Source organism: Pteropus vampyrus, unplaced genomic scaffold (assembly GCF_000151845.1).
Source record: "Pteropus vampyrus isolate Shadow unplaced genomic scaffold, Pvam_2.0 Scaffold568, whole genome shotgun sequence".
Taxonomy (NCBI): Eukaryota; Metazoa; Chordata; class Mammalia; order Chiroptera; family Pteropodidae; genus Pteropus; species Pteropus vampyrus.
The window spans coordinates 444,984-470,076 of record NW_011889349.1 but is presented as its reverse complement, the minus strand read 5'-3'; the positions used below and the strand labels follow the sequence as shown (position 1 = coordinate 470,076).

The 25,093-nt window shown below is 40.4% G+C and overlaps 1 protein-coding gene and 1 pseudogene across 9 annotated transcripts in view; one reads left to right on the top strand and one right to left on the bottom strand.

Moving 5' to 3' along the window:
• Window positions 1–13,670, bottom strand: part of PISD (phosphatidylserine decarboxylase) — a 36,410-nt gene extending 22,740 nt beyond the window's left edge. For 2 of the 9 annotated variants that reach the window (XM_011384268.2, XM_023525517.1), the window contains exons 1-3: window positions 13,547–13,670; window positions 7,291–7,370; window positions 4,069–4,244 (exon numbers count right to left, since the gene is read on the bottom strand). In XM_011384268.2, the coding sequence (XP_011382570.1) occupies window positions 4,069–4,244; window positions 7,291–7,370; window positions 13,547–13,611 (321 nt within the window). In that variant the 5' untranslated portion in view covers window positions 13,612–13,670. Of the gene's footprint in view, window positions 1–4,068; window positions 4,245–7,290; window positions 7,371–13,546 lie in introns of those variants that run through there. The other 7 variants (XM_011384266.2, XM_011384267.2, XM_023525520.1 and 4 more) reach the window with 5 other exon arrangements.
• Window positions 13,671–13,697: 27 nt separating this feature from the next.
• Window positions 13,698–25,093, top strand: part of LOC105308356 — a 13,688-nt pseudogene continuing 2,292 nt past the window's right edge.

The following is a 25,093-nucleotide window of genomic DNA, read 5'->3' as shown; positions in this document are numbered from 1 at the left end:
GCCTTATCCTTATATAATGATGTATGTTAATTATTTCTCAGTAAAACTGAAAAAAATCACATCAACTTTAAATATGAAAAATATAAGTATGGATAGACTTTCTGGAAAGATACACAAGAAATGTTAAAAATGCATGCTTGATTCTAGAGAGAATGTGATTAGTAGATAAGAGTGGAGAGTGGAAGATCAATGTAAATCCTTTATTATTTAAATTTTTACATGATTATATTTTATTTAAAATTTTAAAGACTATCTCATTAAAAATAAAAATTAACAATACATATTATTAATTAAACACAGCCAAAATCCTGGAAAGGCTATGTTCTCTAAAACGTCAACTACGGTTTCCTGTGGGTTGTGGGATTATGGGTCGTCGTCATTTTCATCTTCATATTTTGCAATGCTTTCTGATTTTTTTTAAATGAACATTAGATAATTAGATAAAAGACAAAGCTATTTCTACATTGGGGAAGGTGAAACTATATACACAGTCATGCGCTGAATAAACGTTTTGGTCAATGATGGACTGTATATACAATGGTGATGTACCACACAGCCCACATGTGTAAGCAGACTCTTACAACGTTGGCACAATGAAATCACCTAAGGACACATTTCTCTGAATGTATCCCCTTAGTCATTAAGCAGCACATGACCATATAAAGAAAGACTGAAGCCTCTCTTTAATAGGTTACACTGTTGCTATTACAGAATTCCCATAATCCCACAGTAGTAGGCATTTAGGTTTCATTTGTAATTTTGGCCAATTACAAGTTTTTTTTCCCAGTATAAAAAGAACATGAGTCCTAGAACAGGCAAAGATCTTGGAAACATTTTCTTAAATATGTAAAAACAGAATCCGGAAAGGTGAAACATGGTTAAGGTCACAGAGCTGATGGCGCCCAGAGCTCAAGTACCTTTATACCCTATCCAACTCTCCCCCTCCTCCCTGCCCTTCTGTAAGAGCTGTGCCCTCTGCCCGCACCCCAGAGTGCAGCTTGCAGTGAGTGAGGTGGCACAGATTTTGGAATTACGGTTTCTTTTATACTGTTAACAAAAAAAAAAATCTTTATTTCAATAAAGAAAAGCTACTGGTATAAATTCTTCAGGAGCAGTCTGCTAGCGGAAGACTGCCTAGTGTGCATGCTCATCTGCATTACCACAAACAACTTTTCAAGTCAGTGCAGTCAAATTTGCCTCACATTTAAGCAGTCAGAGCCCTCAGAGCATGGAGTCACCTCAAATACACAGCAAGCCCTGGTGGGCAGGTAGCTCACCTCCATCTCTTGCTGTCACTGTCTAACTTCTGTACTGAGAGCACTTTTTACCAGTAACGAGGTATTGTTCAAAGAGTATAGGATTTGGCATCAACAGATCTCTGTTCTGGAACCCACTCTGCTACCACCTAGTCTTTCCATTTGTAAAGTCTCTCTACCATTTGCTCTGCCCACTTCTGTGAGCTGTCGTTAACTAAAAAAGGTTCAGAAAAACTGAGGTGCTGTTCAACACAGGGTATTACAACTGGGCTCTGAAAGAGTTGTGATACAGAGTGATAACCAGATGTTTCTCTGGCACAAGAGAAATTTACAAATGGGAAAGGGGAACAAAGGCTTCCTGCTGGCACACTGACCCATAGGGGCTAACAGGAGTGCTTCATATGTAGGGAAGGCTACACTGCCCCTTCCACCTGTGTTTATCTCTTGGAAATCCAGAAAATGCTATTTGGTAAAACAAAATCATCCAATCACCTCAACTATGGCACTGACCCCAGGGGCTCATCTCAGCAGTAATTATCAGCCTGTCTTCTCGCTCAGCTCCAGAGATGTCAGACTTGACCTCAGGATATGAAGAGATTATATTCCAATGAAATCACCACCACAAGTTTCCATGTGCCATTTAAAAATGGAGCCTTGACGGGAACCTTACAGCTCATCTGCCCACGGTTCCTAAATCTGGCTTGTCATCAGAATCATCTAGGGTGCTTTCTGAAAACAAAGATCTTGGGCCTTGTCCCACCTTTCAGGGTAAAACTAAAGAATCCTTAATTTTTAAAGTTCCTCAACAATTCTGACGATCAACCAGATTGAGGCACTCTCTTTTTCTGTACGAGATGACAGTGATCAGGTGGGGCTAGGGGTAGAGCTAGGATCCAGCCCCTAGTTGCCAGTTCAGAACTCTCCCTCTCATAACCAGTTGCCTGTCCCGAAATTTTACAATGTTCACTCTGAGTCCATTTCCCCTTCATAAAGTGATATGCTGCAGCCCTACTTTGAAATTCAGGAGCAGTCCTGTTTCCATTTTACTCAACCAAAAGAACAGTATCTAACTTAAGCCCAGTTCTTTACCAATAGGGGCTTCAGACCTCACGCCACACTAGGCCACTCCATACCAGTATCCTGTTAGTATTCAGGTCCTAAAACTTAGGAGCTAATAAACTCCATCCTCTTTACAAACAATCATCTTTTAGGTACTGACTCATATATGGCAATAATCTCAATTATATAAGCTGTGGATGTTAAAAAAAATTACTGACATTCTTCTTTCATGATTCTGGAAGTAGCAATTTCTCCCAAATGTAGATTCTCTTGGGATACTTTTGAAATGAGTGGGAATTTCCTAAGAGCATGTGAGCTCATCACAGCGATGAGGCAGCCTGACAAATGCCTGGGATCAGAGAAAAGCTAGTTTGGGTCTAACACTTGAGTGCAGTCATAAGATCACAGTCTTACAAATACTTAATTAGCCTAAAGGAGAAGGGTATGTTTACAGGAAACCATCGATGTTATAGGAAATAAACAGCACAGCATACTCTGAAAGTGTGACTCAGGTGCTACGCAATTACGCTTCACCAAAAGGATTTTGTGATCTATTACCGGAAAACAGAAAATCCCTTTTTTCTTTTGGTCTGACGAAGGTTATTGTAAAGTCCAAAGCATATGAACAGGCCAAAAGACGGACACATGAGCACACAGACCTCTTAGAGTAATGGTCACATCTGGATCTGTATGGCCATTTCAGTAAGTCACAGTTTTAGGACTGCTGCAAATCAAGTGAAATCCTTACACTGGATTCTGTTGGAGGAAGAGGGTGAAAACTAAAATTCACAACGGGATTTTGGAAGAAAGCCTATATGTAGCATGTAATGCAAATGTCAACGGTTCCTAGATAAACTGTGTCAGAGCAGGAAGGGCTCTCAGAATCAGGTTCCAATCCAACCCACTGTTTTACAGTTGAAGACACAGAGGGCCAGATGGAAAGTGACATGCCCAAGTTTACACAGCTACTGAGGAGCATGGTTAGGAGTTGCCTTCAGAACCCAGATGCTCTGGCTACTGGATTCAGCTGAGCTAGATTACCAATATGGAGTGGCTCATGAAGAAACCCAAAGGCATCGTTCCAAATACCATAAAGTCTCTACTTTCACCCCTCCTTTGCCCAGGTTACCAAGATCTATTGACATTTCAGATTTTTCATCTGTTAAATTATAACTGAAAAGAAGGCAATTTTAAAACCTATGGCCTTTATACTCAATTTCAATATTTGCTGAATATCTCCTCTGAGTTAGGTATCCCCCTGGGCCACGGGAAACACAGATGAATAAGATGGTTCATTACGTATCACACTTGGTTTGACAGCATCGAAGCCTGTCCCTATCGTGTGACCCTAATGTAAAGGAGCATTCTGAGCAATTAACAACAAAGGAAATTGATTATTTCAGTCTGGTTCCTGGTGAGAACTTGTCCACATCCCAAAGTCCAACCATTTCAGCACATTCACAGACTGAGAAGGGCATGAACAGCCAGGATGCCAGCCCCAACATAAAGCATGAACTCTGAGGATTTCGGGTAATTCCTACTCAGAGCCCTTGGGGAAACCAAGGGTAGATCTGAAGACAAATGGGAAACCTGGCATGACGCTGAAGATATAACTTCTATAACTGGCCAAACACCCACTGGAGACATGAGCTCCAAGAAAATACATTTCACTTTTTCAAACATTTCTACTCTGGGGCATTTAAAAGACAGTTGTGCTAGATGAAAAATCAAGGTGGTTCCACCTTATTCCTACCTCCCAGTAACCAGCGAGTTTGGGCGGAATCTCCAATCCCAGCTTCTCCAGCTCTTGCTCCTTGTACTTCTCATACTGCCGGTAACCTGCATACCCTCCACCTGTAACAAACAGTAAGCGAAGTGGGCGCAGCCGGAAAAAGGTTCGAGCAGGGGCAGTGTGGACTTTTCTGGCATCTGTAAAAACAACAAAAAGAAAAATGTTGAGCCTGAGAGAAGGGATAAGAATGAGTCATGCAAACATAGCACCAACAGGAGGGCTAGGAAAAATCAATATATCTTTGAAGCCTTCAGTAAAGGTGACTAGACTCTAAATGGCTCTGACAGGCAGGTGCAACCCTGAGTCATTACTAAGACCCTTCTATCTCCAAATTCTATCTATAAGTAAGGGACAAGCATCTTTCCTATGAAACTATAATGCACCCCAATTGCCACCACAGTCACAGAATTTAAGAAGAAAACACTGAATCACAAAGAGGGCAAGAAACTAACCAAGGTTGCCCAGTCGGCCACCAATAGGTTCAGGATTGGGATCCAGGTACCACTTCTCACCCAGGGCTCTCTGATCTTAACAATCCAAGCCCACTTCTGATTGGACACTAATATTCTCAAATGCAAAATCTCATAAGCTCTCACAATTCAACAATAAAAAAGGCAAATAATTTAAAAATGTACAAAGGATTTGAAGAAACATATCTTCCAAGAAGATATACAAATGGCCAATAAGCACATGAAAAGATGCTCAACATCTGTTATGGGTTGAACTGTGTCTCCCTAAAGTTCACATGTTGAAGCCCTAACCCCTGGTAACTCAGAATATGACCTTGTTTGGACACAGGGTTTCTAGAAAGGTAATCAAGTTAAAATAAGGTCATTATGGTGGGCCCAAATCCAATGACTGGTGTCCTTATAAAAAGGTGAAATATGGATACAGACATGCATACAGGGAGAATGTTTATGGGAAGATGGAGGCAGAGATCAAGGTAATGTTTCTGCAAGCCAAAGAAGCCAAAGATGGCCAGCAAACCATTAGAAACTAGATAAGTAGCATGGAACAGATTCTCCCTCACAGCTCTCAGAAGGAAGCAACCCCGTAACACCTTGATCTCAGACCTCTGGTCTCCAGAATTGTGAGAATAAATTTCTATTGTTTAAGCCACTTGGTTTGTGGTAATTTGTTACAGTAGCCCTAGCAAACCAATATAACATCAGCAGTAATCAAGGAAATGCAAATAAAAACCACAGTGAGATACCGCTTCATACCCACTGGGGTGATTATAATCAAAAGGATAAGTCTTGGCAAGGATGTGGAGAAATTTGAACACTCATACACTGATGGTGGGATGGTAAAATGAGGCAGCCACTTTGAAAACCAGTTTGTCGGTTCATCAAAATGTTAAACATGAAATTACCACATAACCCAGCAATTCTGCTCTTAGAAACATACCTAAAAGAAGTGAAACACGTATCTTCATAAAAACTTGCACAAGAATGTTCAATAGCAGCACTGTTCATAACAGCCAAAAAATGGAAGCATTCTAAATGTACATCAACTGATGAGTAGATAAACAAAATGTAGTCCATCCATACAGTGGAATATTACTTGATAATAAAAAGGAATGAAGTATTGACACACTATAACATGAACCCTGAAAACATTATGAAAAAGAAGCCAGCCACAGAAGGCTGCATATTGTATGAAGTGTCCAGTACAGGAAACATATCACAGAGACACAAAGTGGGTTAGTGGCTGCCAGGGGCTGGGGGCAGGGAGAAATGGGGAGTGAGTTTAATGGGTCAAGTGTTATTGATGGGCGGTGCGAGGAGGGAATGTTCTAAAAATTTGGTAGTGGTGACAGCTGCACAACTCTGTAAAAACCACTAAAAATCACCAAATTGCACACTTAAAAGGACGAATTTTATGGTATGCAAATTATATCTCAATAAAATTATTAAAATAAAATCTCAAGAGCCGAATTCTTAGTGGCCTGTGCAAAACCAAAGAGCATACCCTTCATACTGCCTTTGACTTCCAATGGAAGGAAACTGTCCTGCTCCCCACGTAACCATCCATGTTTTGGTTGTTGCTGTTTCTTTTTTTAATGAGGAAGTGTGGGTGTCATTACTCTCTCCCATCTTCTACGTACTCTTAATGAACCCTTACTACTTAATAACTAAATATTCTACCTCTGACCGAGAAAGACTTGCCAAAAAGCGAGAAAAAAATTGTTTTGTCTTTCTAAAATATCTGTTGACAAGAGAACTGCTGAATACCCCCTTCCTTGAGCCAGCATCCTAGTCTGACAATTCCCACTCTACTCAATGTGTCTGGGACGCTGGTCCTTTCTTCAATTATAGGTCTCTTTCTCTTGTTACTTTACTCTTCCAAAAGGAGATAGTAAATAGAGAGTGCCCTCCACTCCTGACCACTGCTCTGTTTTATTTTTTTAAATAAAAGCACAGCTTTTCTGCAGATCCAAGATTATAGCTTAATTTCTGAGGCTCCCCACCTTTATCTTTCATGTGATTCCTACATGTTCTGGCATGCAAGTCCTAATTAAATGACACATAGATGTGTTACTATTCTCTACAATAAGCTTTATGTCTTTGTTCTCATCAATCATCTCATTTTCTTAAGGTACTTATTTGGCAGTTAAAAATAGCTTTTGTTATGACAGAATAAAAAGGGTATTTAGATTCTAAAGACAAGACACATTTTCGGAGGGGTTCAAATAGCTGCTTACAAGATCAAAAAGGTTCATGATTCACAGTGTGGGTGTGGGGAACTGATGTACTCATGAACACTTCCTGCTTATGTGAGGGTAAACTGGGACAAGCCTCTTTGAAGAGCAATTTGGCCTAAATACCAAACTATAAAATACATAAATCTTTTGATCCAACGATTACACCTCTATAAATTGATCCTAAAGATGCACAAAGATATGTTACTACAGAATTGCCTGTAGTGGGAAGTCTGAAAATAAATGCAGAACACCGAATGGTACAGTTATACAACAGAATACTATGCAGCCCACAAAAAGGATGAGGTAATAGCTAGTGCTTCAGTAATCACTACATGCCAGGCACATTATAAACACTTCATGGGTACAATTTCACTTAATTCTAACAACGAATCTATGGATTAGGTGCTATGTGTATCCTAATTTACTAAAGAGCAAACTGAAGCACAGAGAGGCCAATATCACCTCTAATTGTTACTTACTTGTAGAAAAGGCTCTGAGAGGAAGCTTCCTTAAGGCTTGTAGGAAATGGCTCGGGGCAGTGATTTCACAGTGAAGGAGGCTATAATCAAGCAAAAATGAACCATTAAATATTTTTCTTAAAATTAAAAAAAAATTAGCTCAACTAGCAAAATCTGAATATAGGCTACAGGTTCAACAATAGTACTGTATCAGTCTTAATTTCCTGGTTTTGGCCACTGTACTATGGTCATGTAAAAAAATGTCCTTGTAGGAAAAAGGCTGACATATTTAATGGTAAAGGGGCATCAAATCTGTAACTTGCTCTCACATGTTTCAGAAAAAAATATATATGCGTATGTATACACATCAAGAAAGGAAGAGAGTAAAGGAAAGGGAGAGAGAATAATAAAGCAAATACAGTTGACATTTGAAGAATCCAGGTAAAGGGTACTTGGGAATTCTATGTACTATTTTTATAACTTTTCAGTAAGTCTGAAACTATTTCACAATAAAAAATTAGTTTTCTTAACTAAGCATAAGATCATAATAAGCAGGGAAGCCAGCGTTCCTACACAATGCCGTGTTTCTGCATCACAAAAGAAGAGCTGTACATAGCCTTGTAAGCACCTAACCCTAAATCTAATACTGAAGTTTTAAATTTTAAGTGTGCTGGGGAAAAAAAAGGCACAAACAAGTCATATTGAACTATTCTAATCTACTTCAAGTCTGGAAGGCTCAATGGTTTAGAACTTTGGAATTATCTTTTGTGGCTACTTTGCCACAAATGCTACTTTGACACAGTGAATAGGTTTCAAACAGCCTAAAGAAAAAAAAATCAATTATTTTCATAGCTTTGAAACTCTAAGAAAATATTTCTGATTTAGTTTCTCTTCTCTGTTTTATCTTCAGCCAGGGAAACTGACATATCCCCAGTGGCAGTAAGTGACAGTGCCCGTGAGTAAAGCATTAATGACTTTTTGGTTAACAGTTGGATCTCCCTTAAAGAGCAAACATTCCACTTTCAATTCAGACGGCACTTCAGTTTCCCCATACGCTGACCTGAAATCTAAAGAAACTATGTCCTTGTCAATAAGTCTTTCTGTTTTCCTTGGAGCCCTTTATGATAGAATGATTTATTATAAATGTCTAAATTGATATTTTTGTGAAAAACAACTGCATTTATACATACGATAATATTTATTTTCATGGGTATTTAGTAGTTATGTCTTATATAAGTATCCTGTAAACATTATCAGATTTAGGCACCTTCATTTTTTCACATGAAATTTCCTTGACTTAAAAATACCCTCGAAACATGGTGCAAGTATGGCTAATGTGATGAATCTGATCCTCCAATAGGCAAATAAGATTTGTATACAGAAAAAAGCATGAGACCATGATGATCACCATCCCTCAAGCCAGAAAGATGTACAGCTATTAACACAAAGAAGCTCTACGACCATTCTTTCAGCATTCAACAATACTCATCTCAGACTGGATACGCCCACCACAAAAGCTAAAAGCCTAAAACTCTGCTTTCCAAACAATCAGAACAAGTGTAAAAATTGATTAAAAGGTACATTACTGTGTTCTGTACACTACTGTATTGTGTTCCAGAATTAATTCTGAACTCCCAACTAAAAATAAAAGAATGTTTGTAGATTGTTGAATGATTTTGTTGTCTGTTTGTTTGTTTGTTTGTTTGGCTGGGGGAGGTACACATGGAAGATAATCGGTTAGCCACTGTAACCAGATGCAAGGCACTCAGGTAGTTTGAGTATGGGTCTTCCTCCGTCAGCAGCCCTGCCTGAGAACCCAGTTTGCCTCTCCTACAGTGCTGTAGCCCTCAGCTCCTGGCAAATGACCCATTATATCAACTTGTCTTATTACTGGATCATTCCTATCCTCATATAAATGTTATACTTCCTCCAATCATACATAAACACTGTCCACTATGTATCCTTCTCTCTAGTTTCTACCCACTTTTCTGCTCTCCTTCATATTAAGCTCTTAAAAAGAGCTATGTTCACTGTCACCACTTCTCACCTCCCACTTTCTCTTAATCCCACTCAACCAGGTTTTTATTCCTATCATGTCACTTTGCCCACATCAACGCACATTTCTTAGGCCTCAAGTTATTTGACCTCTCAGTAGCATCTGCCACAGTTGACCCTTTTTTCCTTTCTTTAATCCAGGTATAATTGACATATAACATCCTATCAGTTTCCGGTGCATGACATAATTTGATATTTGTATATACTGCAAAATGACCACCACAATAAGTCTAGTTAACATCATTCACCATACAGTTATAAGTTTTTTTTCTTCTGAGAACTTTTAAGATTTACTCTTAGCAAATTTCAAATATGCAATTCAGTATTATTAACAGTATTCACCATGATGTACATTATATCCTCATGACTTGTTTAATAATTGGAAATTTGTATCTTTTGACCCCCTTCACCCTCTTCTTCGTGAAATAAATTCCTCACTTGGCTTCTGGGACTCTGATTTTCCTCCTACCTCTCTGGTCTCTCCCTAACTTTAAACCAGTGCCATACCAAGGTTCAGACCTCTGTTTACGCTCTCTCCCTAGAGATGCTCATTCAGTCCCATCTTTAAACAGCCAGATACTGGTGATTCCCTCACTGCTCCTTCAGAGACCTCCAGATCCGTATTTCCAACTGGCTACCCAACATTCTCACTCTCAATCATCTCAAACTGAGTCTGCCCAAAACAGAATTTCTGACCCTCCCTCACTCCTCTTCAACCTACTCCTCTCCCAGAGCTGTCCATCTGTGGTAGACACTAGCCAAATGTCTAACAAATCCTCTTCCTCTTCTTCCTGGGAACACAAGAGACTACATTTTCCAGCTTCCTCTGCAGTAGGGTGTGGCCACAGAACTGAGTTCTAATCAATGTGAGGACCATGCAGGCTTCCCAGGCATCCACCTCCAGGTGTTCCCCTTTCAGCCTGCTTGAGGCAGACAAACACACAGACCTTGAGAAGCCATATGCTAAAGATGACAGGAGACTGGGTCTTCGAATCACTGCTGTCCCACCTAACAGGAGCTCTCACTGGGACTTTATAAGATCAAGACATAAACACTTTTACTCTGTTAAGTCACTGGGATGCTGGGGTTTACCTGTTATAGTAGCAGCATTACTAAAATTGGTACACTACCTCAGAAAAAGGCACCATCATTTACTCAGCTACACCAGTCAAAACCCTAGGACTCATTCTTAAGTCCTTTCTTTCATACTATCTACATTCAATCCACTAGCAAAGCATGAAGACCTTCAAAAATATATTCTTATCTCCCTATTTTTCATATCCCCCATTACCTCAGAAATATTGTGAGTTCGGTTCTAGACCACTGCAATAAAGCAAGTACCCCAATAATGTAATTTTTTTGCTGGTGGAAGGTCTTGCCCTCCATTTGTAAAAAATGCAACATATGTGAAGCACGATAAACCAAAGTACAATAAAACCCTAGCGTAAGCCACCTGATCTCTTACCCACCTGTTCTCTCTGCTTCCACTCTTGGCCCTCTTTATCTTGTTCACCACAAAATAGCCAGAGTGATCTTTTCAAAAGAAAAAATAAGACCAGACCCTATATAATTGGTAGTTGCTGAAATCTCAGATCTCCTGCTGCTTTCCCTCTCCTCCTCACTCATTCTCCTTGCCAAACCTTGTACACACCACACTCGTGCCCCCTTCCACACCTTCGCATTTGCTATTTGCTCTACTGAGCACACCCCTCTACGTGGATTAATCCCTTACCATTCAGTTCTCTGCTCAAATGTTTCCTCCTCAGTTTGGTTTTTCTTGGCCACCATATGCCCAAGAGTTGCTAGTTTGGTTTTTCTTGGCCACCATATGCCCAAGAGTTGCTCCCCTGAAGCACTCTCTAACCCCTGAAATACCATCCTTTATTTTTCTTCATAGCACTTCTTATTATCTGAAACAGATTCTAAATATATATATATTTGCTTGTATACTGTCTGTATGTCTCAGTGAAGGAATGGGTTTGTCTTCTCACTGCAGTACAATCTCAACAAAGAGATTAAGCCCCAGAGAGAATGGATAAGATCAATCAGATGTCTCTTCCACATGGTGAACTCACGTGAATATCCTAAAAGTAGGCAATTAAAGCCTCTGATTAAGCACTCAAGTCTGATCAAGAGGCTCAAATCTCAGTTCTGCCATTTATTACCTCTTTGACTTTAGGAAATTTCTTAACTAATTTTAAACCTCAGTTTCTCCACCTGTAAAAACGGGACCTACACATCGCTATTATAATATTACTATTATTAAAATAGAGTTACTATTCATGTGGCACACACTAGGATAGCCATATCAATTGTCTATAACCAGTGTCCATGCTGACTGGTCTGTGCCCATATTGTCTTGCTTATAAAGCATTCTTAATATCAGTAGTGTGTTTCTTTTCTCTTCTACTAAACTGCAAAATTCTTTAAACATGAGGCCTATTTCAAATATGTCTTTTAATTCTTCTCATTCCCCCCCAATTCCTTCTTGGTTCCTGGCACTGTGGTTTGCAGTGCCAGGAATGTCATAATATTTCAGAATGAAAGTCTTGCAAAATCAACCACTCCCTAGGTTCTATGTCCATACTTGCCTGAACCTAAGTATCATCTGGGACATTTGTAGCCTTCACCTACACCTACTGAATCTGAGTTTGGCAACAGGGTGAAGATATATCTGGGAATCTCTATTTCTAATAAATAACCACCTCATTCTTTTATCAAATTTAATTCTGGGAAACATGGCTCTAAATTATCACCCAAGATGTTGTTTTCTCTTTGTTCTACCACCTGTCACAAATCACCCTGTCACTGAAAAACTTACCTGCAAATACGAGGCTTTCATCTATGTCTCACAGATCCTGCTTTGTTTAAAACTCAAAAATATGTTATCTTTTTGTTTTCTGCATGTATCAATAGTTTCTTGTCTTGCTATATAATACCTTTGAAAATTAAGAGTTCTTATTGTACACAAACCCTCATCCCTCCCAACCACTGCACCTAAATCGTCTTTTCTACCTACATTGGCACTAAAGTGTGACCTTCCTCCCTTTTTTAATGACACTGAGTGAGTAAATTTTTAAAAAACATTTTAGGAGTGTCATTTTTTAGTCTTTCCAACTCATGACACAGTTTAGAAGAATTCATGGCTGACGACAGCAGCACACCTGGTAATGACGAAACCACAGAGCCCCACCTGTCCAAATCCGAACAGTTAAACTACCGCATTGCAGAGCCCCCTCCTGAGAGAGCTACACTACCTCTGAATAGTTAATAATGGGAGAGTTAAGCTTTCATGACAAAACCAATGACAGTTTTTGTTCCCTCTCAGTCCAAATCCAGTGTACTTCTACTTCCCAAAATTACAATGATAGGTCACAGAGCGAGCTTAGGTCACGCTGATAAAATGAACCCTGCTGGAAACACAAAAGTACCCTGCGTCTCTTAAACTGTCGCTCTTTGAAATGATACCCAGCAGCTGACTCTGAGTCACTGCTACCAGCATTTTAATCCATTTTTCGAGAGTCCAAATGCTACTAAGGTATTGGGATAATAATAAATGCCCAAACGGTGAGCAGCCTGAGGGAAGTTCTTGTATGAGAGACAGGGTACTCGGGTCGGGGTCCTGGCTCTGCTACTTTCTGGTGAAGTTGAACAAGTCCCTCCCTTAGGGCCTCGATTTTGCCAACTCCAAAAAGAGGTGGATTTAGATGACCCCTCAGGTGTCTCCCAGCTCTAAGAACCCAAGGTTGGGAGTCACTACAGTAACCAAGACCCCAATTCCATAATAGACTACCAAACCTAAACCCCTCGCTTCAAAGAACAACAATCCAAAGCGAAAGGCGCTAGACTCTCAGTCCAGTGCTCTTCCCACATGACACCGCCCCTTCGAATCCGTTAGAGAGGATTCGAATCCCCGAGAGAGGTGTCTACTCCTGTCTCGACTCTAGTGGAGGGGACGCAGCTTATTCCATTTTTTTCTTGTCCTTTGTGCCCTTCCACCTAGCTGGAAAGGGGAAATGGAGAGCGCTTAAGCCAGACCCTAACTAAACCCAGACCGCCCTACGCGGCGGCAGTCATACCTGCTCCCGAGCTCGAGGTGAAGGTGGGTGGCTGTCTTCAACCGAGCTCTCCTCAGAGTGAGCCCGCGATAGAGAAACGACTCCTTTCTCCCCTTTGGCCCAGGCCACCCCCGTCCCCGAGGCAGCCTCCCCAAGCACCATACCTGTTCCGCCACGGCGTGACCTCGCGCAGCAGTCTTAGGTACAGTTGTCCCACGGGCGCCACCATCTTGTCTCCTCCTCGGTGAGCCGCGCCCCCCTTTCACACGAGGGGCGCACGCATGTGACGTCACGAGCCTCGAGCTCACGGGGCCAATGAGGAACGCGGAGGATTGTGGGCGGAGCCGACTGAGCTCCTCCTTCCGGTTGCTCTCCGCCCCACCAGCTTCAGGAATCTGCAGTCAGGTAAGGTAGGTAGGGGAGGTGATCGCTCCCTCCGTGCTAAACCTGGGTTTAGGTGCAGTGTTGCCAGTTGAGAGGGATATGTTCATATTTCCAACTATAATATATACTCGTTTATTTTTATTTTAGTTCTTATAATTTTTATTGAATATATTTTATGCAAATTGCAGTTTGTTATATATCTTCCTTCTGGATTTGCCCTTTTTACCATTATGAATGTCCCTGTCTCTAACAATTCTATTGATCTTAAAGTCTAGCTATATGATATTAGTACACCTATGCCATGTGTTTTTGTTGTCGTTATTTAGTGTTTGTATGTCTTTTTCCATTATTATGTCTTCAATTCTATGTGTCCATGTATTTATAGCATGTCTTTTGTAAATAGCGTATTATTGGGTCTTGTTTTTGAATTTAGTCTGATAATATTTATCTTTTAACTGGAGCTTTTAGTCCATCATTAAGTTACCAATAGATTTTCATTTAATTCTATCTTACATTGATTTTTATTTGACCAAATCGTTCTACATTCCTTTTTCTCTTTTTTCACCTACTTTTGGATAGATCAGGTTTCTTACTTATTCTATTCTTTCTCATCTATTAACTGATTAGTTATAACTTTTGTACTAGTCTTTTAATGGTTACCCTATAGATTAAAACGTATTGCCTTTTTTACTTAGGTAAAATTTACATACAGAAATGCAAAATTCTCAAATATAATTCAGTGAGATTTGATAAATGTATACAGCCATGCAACCACTATCCAGGTCAACATTTAGAACCTTACCATTAGCCAACAATGTTCCCTCAATCTCTTCCATACAATCTCTGCTATCCATAGGCAATTATTGTTCTAGCTTCTAGCACTGTATTAGTGTAAACATTCCAGTTTGTCCTGAGTAATATTCCATTACATAAACATTCCAGTTTGTCCTTCTCCTATTGATAGGCATTTGAGTTCTCTCTGGTTTGAGATTATTATGAATAAAGTTGTCAAAACTTACTTGTACAAGTATTTTTGTAAACAGAAGTTTTCATTTTTCTTGGGACTGGAATTACTGGGTTGTAGGGCAGGAAGATATTTTCTTAATAAGAACTTGTCCGAGTTTTCCAAACTGGTTGTATTATTTTACATTCCTACCAGCAATATATGAGTTCTGATTGCTTCGCATTTTCATCAATGTTAATTTTAACCAATCTAATGAATATGGTGATATTCTCATTTTGGTTTAAATTATATTATCCAGACAGTGATGTTGAGCACTTTCTGTGCTTATTGACCATTCATACAGCTTCATTAGTGAAATGTCTACTCAAGTTTTTTTCCCACTATAAAAAATTCAGTCATTTGACTTTTTATTATTGAGTTGTCAGGGTTATTTATGTACTCTGAATATAAGTTCTTTGACAGATACATGTAGTGCAAGTATTTCTTCCAATCTGTGTCTAGTCTTCATATTCTTAATGGAGTTTCTTTATGACCAGAAGTTTTTAGTTTTAATGAAGTTTAAGTTATTAATTTTTTCTTTTATAGTTTTTTAATCCTAAGAAATCTTTGCCAACTCACGGCTGTAAAGATATTCTCCCGTTTTGTTTTTTTTTCCTAGAAGCTTTGTAGTTTTATCTTTTATATTTCAGTGTATGGCTCATCTCAAATTAATTTCTGCATATGAAGTTAGGTTCATTTTTCCATAAAGTTATCCAATTTTTCCAGCACTGTCACTGACAAGGGAAGGTGCATGAGAGAACTTTCTAGAGCAATGGCAATATCTAGGTGGTGGTTACAGAGTGTATACATTTATCAGAATTCATTGAACAATACATGTAAGTTCTGTGCTTTCTCCAGTTGGTAAATTATATTGATAAAAATGAAAAAACACGGGAAAGCCAAAAACAAAGACAACAACTGCTGAATTAAGCCTGGCCAAAGAAGTTTGCTTCATGAAAACTTCTCCAGTTTTTCTCTGACTCGTCCCACAGCCAAAAAAGTTTTGAAGAAAAAAATCAGCAGTTTTCTACTTTAGAGACTATTTCTGAAATGATCCTTCTAAATCTCAGGCTTGATGTGCAGGTGAGGGATATGAAGTCTCTCTCCCTTCCAGCTCATGCACTGTCACACCAGGTCCTAGTGGAATTAAAAGGAGGAAATACTGCAGCTGCTTGAGATAGATTTGAGAGAATTTGCTATGGTCAAGAAACCCTCCACTTCAAACTCTCTAGCTACTTCCCAGCTGCCTTTGATGTACACTGGACCAGAAACTTCCAGTTACTTCTATGTTGACAATGGTCTCCTCTGGTTAGGGTAAGGAAACAAACAGCATATGGATTTCATATGTTGACAGATTTTGTTTCATCTCATTTTTCCCTTGTCATCCCACATAGAAACACATTGGATTGGTGAGTCTGCTGATAAATTCTTGGTGGGAGGAGTCTCCTGAGCCCAAATAGAGATGGTTATCCTTCAGAGCAGTGTTGACAAACTAGGAATCCCCATGTTTTTTAAATAAAGCTTTACTGGAACACAGCCATGCCCGTTTGTTTACATATCATCTATTACTGTGTTCCAGCTACAATCAGTTAAGTAGCTGCAACAAAGACTGTATTGTTTGCAAAGCCTAAAATATTTACCATCTGGCCCTTCGCAAATAAGTTTGCTAACCTCTAGTCTGCACTCTGCATGGCCACATAGAGTGACTGGGGGCTCCTGCCCTGTCATTCAGAGTGATGGTGGCATCAGGGTGAGGGGTGCCGGCCACAGCCTCTAAAGAAATGTGGGGGAGACGTGGCAGGGGGAGTCTGATGTAGTTCATTAAGAAGAAAGAGCATCTCTACCGGATAAGGTTTTTGGTCTTTGACTTTCAGTTACTACCTCAGGGATAAGAGGGATTTGGATCAGGTTAGTTGCTGTAGTGGTCAGAATGAGTCATCCCAAAATGTGCCACTAGGGCATATGAATTATTTTGAGCTGAAGGCAACCGAGACCCTGCAGGTTCATGAGAAACTTTTATCTTTCCCTTAAAGAATTTAAATGAGGGGACTTGCCCTTACTAAGAGTTATCTCCAGAAATAACTTTTTACGACTTATCTATATGGCAGCGCAAACTATTACTTGCTGAACATCTGCTCTTCTTATCATCTTGCGAATGACCTTCCTTTCTCTCTGAAGTCCCAAGGTACTTTACCTCATTTTTAGCCCAGAATGCCACATATACTTCATTTTCCCTTTCTGTCTCTGACTCACTCGTGTGTGGGGTTCCCATACATATATATGTAATTAAATTTGGCTATTGTCTCTTGTTAATCTAATCAGTCTTGTGTAAATTTGATTATTAGACCAGCAGAAAGAAGCTTGAGGGCGAAGAAATTTCTTCTTCCCCCAACACTGTCCTAGAATATGTGGGGGAAATAAACAGAGGGCTTGCTGGAGAGCTGGACATCCGTGTGGAAAATGCCAGGGAAGGCTTGCTGATGAGTTCAGGGGCTGCAAGGGGTCAAGTAAGTACCTAGCCAATCCAGAGAAGCAGAGGTCATAGTTTCCAGCAGAATCGCTAATCGGACACTCATATCCGTAGGTCATAGCCTCAGAAACTTCCTGTAGAAATCTTAGCACAATTTTGCAGAGGAGGGTAATCATTACAACTCACTTCAAGAGTGAACAACAATAAAAAATAAGACACCAATATACAACCTTCTTACATTTTAAGAATGGATACACATGTATTCTAACCCTCTTAAGTTTTAAGAATATATACATATATGTATATATGTTTGTATGTGTATAAAATCTTTAATGCCTCCTTCCAGCTATGAAGTTCTATGGTTTTAAGACAATATGTGTCTGATTTGGGACTCTCTTTCATAAAATTTTCAAATATCAAATAAGTTCTGAGTTGTGTCTTTTCAAAGGAGATAAAGGAGAGGGGTTGGACAAAAAGAGGGAGGGAGAGAAGTGGGGATAAAAAAGAAAGATGCAGTGTTAGAAGCAAACATCCATAAAGACCGTAAGAAGGGCAGGCAGGGTCATGAGCTTTCACCTCCAGTCCCTGGGCTCTCAGAGAACGTTACTAAGTTCTTCCAAAGCTATGCTGCAGACCTAAATGTGGTGCATGACCTGTAGGCAGATAAATAAATGTAGGCAATGGGGCCAAGTTCACTGCAGGATCATGACCACCTTCATTGGCCCAGGAGAAGCTGTCTTTGTGCAATAGGAGTAGAGGAGCAACTTATAAATGGTGGTAGCTTATTTACCTGAAACAGGTATGTGCAGTTTGCATGATGCAGCCAAAGTGAAGACCTTACCCCAAAGTAGCTCCTGGATGACTCTTGGACAACAGTAACCAAATTCTAGCCCTTCCAGTTGCCATCGATAACCCCTGAAAATATCAATCCGTTGTAATGTAGATGGGTTAGAGAGAACCTATTTTTCCAAGCTTATGGGAGAAGAAATGGATAACTGAATGGCTTTAAAAAGTCCCAAACTTTAAAATAAGCTCTCTACCCATCAACACTTGTCCTTGCTACCCACTCCTACAGCCAGGAGGGTCAAAGCACCCAGTGCCTTTCTTTCAGAGAGGCTGGTGGTGTGTGTGCGGAGTGGAAAGAAAACCATCAGCAGTGTGTGTGTGTGTGTGTGTGTGTGTGTGTGTGTGTGTGTGTGTGTGTGTGTGTGTGACAAAGCTATTCATTTTCCCTGTGCACACTTAATACTTGAATACTTATTACTATAGACAGTGTGACATGTGATTCCAAAGAGCTGTGAATGAGGCATCAAAGTCAGATCTCTTCTCTACTTTGAAAATGTAACCTCCTTAGATGACTCCGATAACTTAAGTTACATTTAGAAACAATCCCCATCACAGTTCCCTCAGCACAGTCTCTGGCTCTAAATAAATGCAGATCGATAGACTATGCTGACTATGTAAAACTCACCACAGGTTCTGCTTTGTCTCCAAACTGGAAACTCTGGACTATTAATGTAATTCTCATCTGCCTGAGGCTCCCATCTCGACAATGAATAATCCAGATAAACAGGATTCTCTGTAGTCCTGGGCAGGGATTGCAACCAACTTTCCACTAACTAGTAATGTAACCCTGGTTAAATGACTGAACCACTCTGATCCTCGATGATTTATCTGGACATCAGATGCCGCTTACCTCACGGAACTGTGAAGATGATATGATGCAGTACATTTTCAAAGCACCCTGGTAGGTGCGAATTATCCAGCAGCTACTGGGCATTAACATCTTCTGAAATTTCCCTGCTGCCACGAGGGGGCAGGATTAGCCTAGGATTTAAGAACCAGCTCGCAATCCCCTGTGATTCAACTTTCAGTTTGCAAAGAAGTCGTGCACACTGTGGATGGTGGTGGCAGAGCTGTGTTATGGCTTTTGTGGGCCCTAGGCACGTTAACATTAATGGATCCCTTTCTCCATAAAAAAAAGTATTAAAAATTATATTTTATAATAGTGTTGATATAAAGATAATAGAATCCAGGCCTGGTTCATTATTATATTAATTTTTTCTTACTTGAAATAAATTAAAATTAAGACATTGCTGTGTGACTCTAGCAATAGCATGGCCGCTAGCATTTTTCCTAATGTGCCTACTGGTCAGGTCAGCCCCGGGTGGTGATGGGGAGGGTACAGCATCATTCCTGATGCAATAAGAGAAGCTTGGGCTTTGGGAGTGTCTGAGTCGTGGCTGCGCCTCTTAGAAGTGGTATGTATTAGTTTGCTAGAGCTGCCATAACAAAACGCCATAGACTGGCTGGCTGAAACAACAGAAAGTAATTTTCCCACAGTTCCCCAGAGGACAGAAGTCAAAGATCAAGTTGTCAGCAGGTTTGCTTTCTTCTGCAGCCTCTCTCCTGGGCTTGCAGATGGCTGCCTTCTAACTGCACCCTCACACGGTTTTTCATCTGCACGTGCACATCTCTGGTGTTTTTTTGTCTGTCCAAATTTCCTCTAAGGACACCAGTTGTATTAGATTAGAGCTCACCCAAACCATCTCGTTTTAAGTTAATGACCTCTTAAAGACCCTCTCTCTAAATACAGTCAGACTCTGAAGATTCTGGAGGTTAGAACTTCAACATACAAGCTTTGGTGGGGACACAGTTCGGTCCAAACACAGTGCGACCTTGAACCGTTGCTTAATGTCTCAAAACCTGTTTGTCCATCTGTTTTAATGGGGCAACATTAGTAACCGTTTCATGGGCACAACAGAATTTTATTTGGGGGTGATAATAACATTCTTAAACAAGATAGAGATGGTTGTTCAACACTGTGATTATACTATATGCCACTGAATTGTTCACTTTAAAATGGTTAATTTTAACAACACAAAAAACAATCCAATTTATAAATGGGCAAAGGACTTGAACACCACTTCACACCCATTAGGATAGTTATAATTAAAAGAAAAGAAAAGAACAAGTGTTAGGATGGAGAAATTGGAGCCCTTGTACAATGTTGGTGGGAAAGTAACGGTGCAGCCACCGTAGAAACCGGTGTGCAGCTCCTCAGAAAGCTAAACACAGAATGTATCTTATGATCCAACAATTCCACTCCTAAGCATCTACCCAAAGTAACTGAAAGCAGGTACTTGTATGTGGTCTTCACTGAAGCACTAGTCACAACATTCAAGAGGTGGAAACAACCCAGTGTCTATCAACAGAGAGACGGATAAACAAAATAAGGTCTGCATGTACAATGGAATGTTATTCCCCCTTTAAAAGGAAGGAAATGCTGACACATGCTACAACATAGATAAACCTTGAAGAAGACATCATGCTAAGTGAAATAAACCAGACACGAAGGACACATGTCGTGTGACTCCATTCTTATGAAGCACCTAGAATAAGCAAATTCATAGAGACAGAAAGTAAAATAGGGGTTACCAGAAGCTGGGAGCGCAGGAGGATGGAACAGAAGTTTTGCTTAATAGTTGTAGAGTTTTTGTTTGGGACGATTAAAATTTTTGGAAATAGAGGTAATGATGGCTGTACAACCTTGTGAATGTACTTTATGTCACTGAATTATATACTCACAATGATTACAATGGTAAATTTCATGTGAGATATATATATATATATTACCACAATAAAAATACAATGGAAATCAAAAAAGGAAATAAAAATATTTTTATTCTTTCACCAAAAAAAGGTTAATTTTATGTTATATGAATGTCAGCTCAATTTTAAAAATGGAGGACATCAATCATGAGTTAGATTTGGGGTTGAAACAGGACATGGAGAAGGAGACAGGAGGACAGTTTGGTGCTAGAAACAAAGAAAAGCATCTTAGGTGTCCTGGAAAAGTACAAAAAAAGGAGATTAGCCTTCAACAAGCATTGCTGAGTGTCTCCTTCATACTAGGCCCATAGTTAGACCCAGGTATCCCAGTTGTGGTCCCAAGTTTTCTAGGAGGTAGATATACATCAATTACTGCCTACAGGACAATGTGTTCTAGAATAGTTGTCAATGTAAAGGGAAATTTAGAGGCAGACGGTCACTAGCCTGGTTCTAGGGTGGAGGCAGTCATCACATGGAGGGCTATGTGGCCTTGGAGGGTCCAGCCGTGGAGGCTGGCTAAGGTTCTCTAGCCTCACTTTACGGAACCCAACATCCCTTCTCATTGGCTAGAAACACAGTGGCTTCAAAATGACTTTTAGGATTATACGAGAAATTTGGTGAATAGCAGTACTACAAGATGAGAGACTCAGAAAAGATCCCATTTCAAAAGAAGTAACTACTGCTGCTGTAACATTTATGGCAGGATCTGGGTGGGCATGTTCATTCACTCAGTGAGTATGTATTTGTAGGATCTCTGTGCTGGGCATAGGGGTGGGCATCTTTGCCTTCATGAAGCTTATATTCTAGCGTGAGAAGACATCGGAGAGAGGTGTTTCTTCATCTGTGTTTTTAGGCTTCAATACCCCCCAACGAAAATATTTGTTGTATCCTATGATGTTTGTTGCATAAAGGAAAATCATTATTAAAAAATGTAAGGCACCGTGTAGCTTTTAAAGTTATTAGCTACAGTCTGAAGACAAGTGGTTATACAACCTAAGCGTTGTAACCAATTCCAAAAATTATATACCACATGTAACATGATTAACTTTACGTATGGTTAATGCTGTTAGATATTAAGAAGCGCACTCAGAAGTACTGCAGCTTCCTTAATTTGGGTTGGCAGCAGTGACTGGTACTGAAGGCTCCCAGAGGAGGTGATTTGCAATGAAACCTTGTGCTAGGTCTCTTGACCCCCAACCAAGATGTCCACATCCTAATCCTCAGAACCCATGAATAGGTTGTTACATGAGAAGGGGAATTAAGGTTGCGACCAGGATTAAGATTATCCAGGTGGGCCCGATGTAATCACAGCGGTCTTAAATGTGGAAAGGGGAGGTAGGAGAGTCAGGGATGAAACATGAGAATGATTCAAGCAGCCATTGCTGGCTTTGAATCTGGAAGAGAGTCAAGAGCTGAGGAATGCGACAGCCTCTAGATCCCGGTAAAGGTGAAGAAACTGATTTTCCTCTAGAGCCTCCAGAAGGAATGAAGTTCTGCTGGCATCTTCATTTCAGCCCAGAGAGGCCCATTTTGGACTTCCAAACTCCAGAAGTGTTAGATAATAAATCTGTAATGTTTTAGGCCGCCAAATTTGTGGTAATTTGTGACAGCAGCAGCAGGAAACTATATAGACTCTGAAAGAAGAGTGGAGAAGTAAGGGAAGCAGGAAGACACTGTGGAGGAAATTCTGTTCCACGCAGAGTGAACAGCCAGTGCAAACCCTTCAGCATTGTTTGAGGAACTGAAACGTACCTTGGGAGAGGAGGAGAGAGGAGCCGAGACGAGGCTGGTGAGAGGACAGCAAGGGGGCAAATGGGGCAGGAATTTCGGGTTTGTCTTAATATACTGAAGTATGTGGAGCAGGGAAGCAACACGATTGGCTCTGTGAATGAAAATCTTACGCTCAAACTTCCACTTCTGAGGCGATAAAGTAGATGTACTTTTCTCTGTTCTTTTCGCTTTGTGCAGTAAAATATCTGGGCATTATTTATAAAACATAATAAGACTCTGAAAGCTGAACAGAGGCAGAGTGGCTAGGTGGCTCATCAGAGCATAAGGAACGACATAGCAGAGAGTTCCCTGGGTTTTCTTTTTGCTTCATACATCCCAGATGTGGACCCAAGAAAGCTGGCAACCAGAAAATGCTAATGGGCACAGGAAAAACAACGACAAAAGCCTGCTCTCTCCAGCCAAAAGACTGGAAAAGGGGAAAGCTAGCAAGACAGAAAACTTTTAGACAATAACCACCCTACCCTAGCCAAACATCTCAGAAAAAACTTTGGCGCCACCCCCACCAGCAAAAGCTGAAATGGGGAGCCTAGACTTCTCCTTTGGCAGGCTGTAATGAGGCAACTTCAACCTCACCACGGGGGTGGTGTCACAGAAGGCCAAGCAGGGAGCTGGGACTGTCGATGTGAACTTGGCTATGTGACTTGCTTTGGTCAGTGGAGCATTTTGAGATATCAGAACAGAAGCCTTAAATGTGCTTGTGTGAAAACAAATGCTCGATTGTCCTCCACTGAATTTGGGGTGATTTGTTAGGTAGCAATATTGCAACAATAGATCGCTAATATGCACTAGGAAAGCACTTCGAATTTAAATTTTGTACCTAGGATGTAGGAATAAACAGTTTATATTCTATTTTTCTTTAAGCCTCAGTTTCCTAATCTACATTCTTTAACAATGTATAATTTTTGATCGTGCTCATGTTTATTTCACAGTTGACTTAATCTTGCCAAGAATCTTACTAACATTTCGCGATGGCCAGTTCTTTAAAAGAAAGTTTCCTTTGAGTTTTGGAGTTGGCAGATGTACCACGTCAACAAAGCCAAATGGAACATCACAGAGAAATAAGGCAATTTGCTAAATGAGGATGTAGTCTCCTGCTTCTAAAGTTATTTTTCTTCCAAGGCCAACAAGAGGAATCAAGACTTTGACATCTTTGCTCTAATGATGGGCTTATGCTCATACTCCTCAGCTGGAAAATCCTTTGCCCAGAGAACCCACTTTGGCCTTTGCTTTCCTGAAATAGAGATCTACAGACAATTCCAGGTCTCCTCCAATAAACTGCATCATCTTTCTAAATCCCTATGGGCGATAAGAGTCTACAATTATCTTTCTATGATGATCTATTCTATAGCAATGAAATCTACATATGTCATCAACCTGACAATGAAATCTACATATGTCATCAACCTGACATATGTTGAATGAAACAAAAACAAAATGTTGAATGAAAATAACCGAGATCCTAAATGATACATACTAAGTACTCTACAGCCTCACTGAATGTCATTGATCAGTTCTTGGAAACTGTGACTTTAAGTGAAATGACACATAATGAATCCCATTTTCCCACAGGCTAATTGATATAAACAAAAGAGTAAGTTCCTACAGCATATTTCTGGTAAAAAAACAAAACAAAACAAAACAAAACAAAACATCACTGTACTTCCAAATAAAGACCCCAAACACTTCTAATATTAAACATTGAAATAAATGTGAGCTATTCATACATTTAAGAAAGATGAATAAAAACAAGTAAGATCATTATTTTCCAACCTCTTATTCCACTTCGGGGTTGTAGGTGGCCAGAGCCTATCTCGGCAGCTCAGAAGCAAGGTGGGAACCCACCCTGGACAGGACGCCATTCCATTGCAGGGTGCACACACTCGCACCCACCCTCATTCATACTGGGACAACGTAGACATGCCAATTCACCTCATGGGCACATCTTTGGGATATGGGAGGAAACCAGAGTTCTTAGAGAAAAACTGCACAGACATGGAGAGCACATAAAAACTCCACAGAGTCAGTGGCCCCAGCCATAACTGATTCCCTACCCCGCCCCCTGCATTAATGTCATAAGAAGATGATGTTGAACAAAACGTTAATTGAGGACCTGTTGTGTATGGTTCATGTTCTTTCTGCCTGTGGATGCTGGTGAGTGAGCATCAATTCTCTCCGCCCACTGTTGTCACATTCGGTTTCCCAGGAGCTTTTCATGGGAGGGTTGAGCTTTGAAACAACTGAGGAGAGTCTGTGGCGCCATTCTGAGCCGTGGCGAATGCTCACGGACTGTGTGGTAAAAAGAGCCAAACACCAAGCGCTCCAGGGGCTCTGGGTTTGTCATGCATGTATGCCACCGTGGAGGAAGTGGCTGCAGCCACGAATGCAAGGCCACACGAGGTGGACGGAAGGGTTGTGGAACCAAAGATGGCTGCCTCAAGACAAGATTCTCAA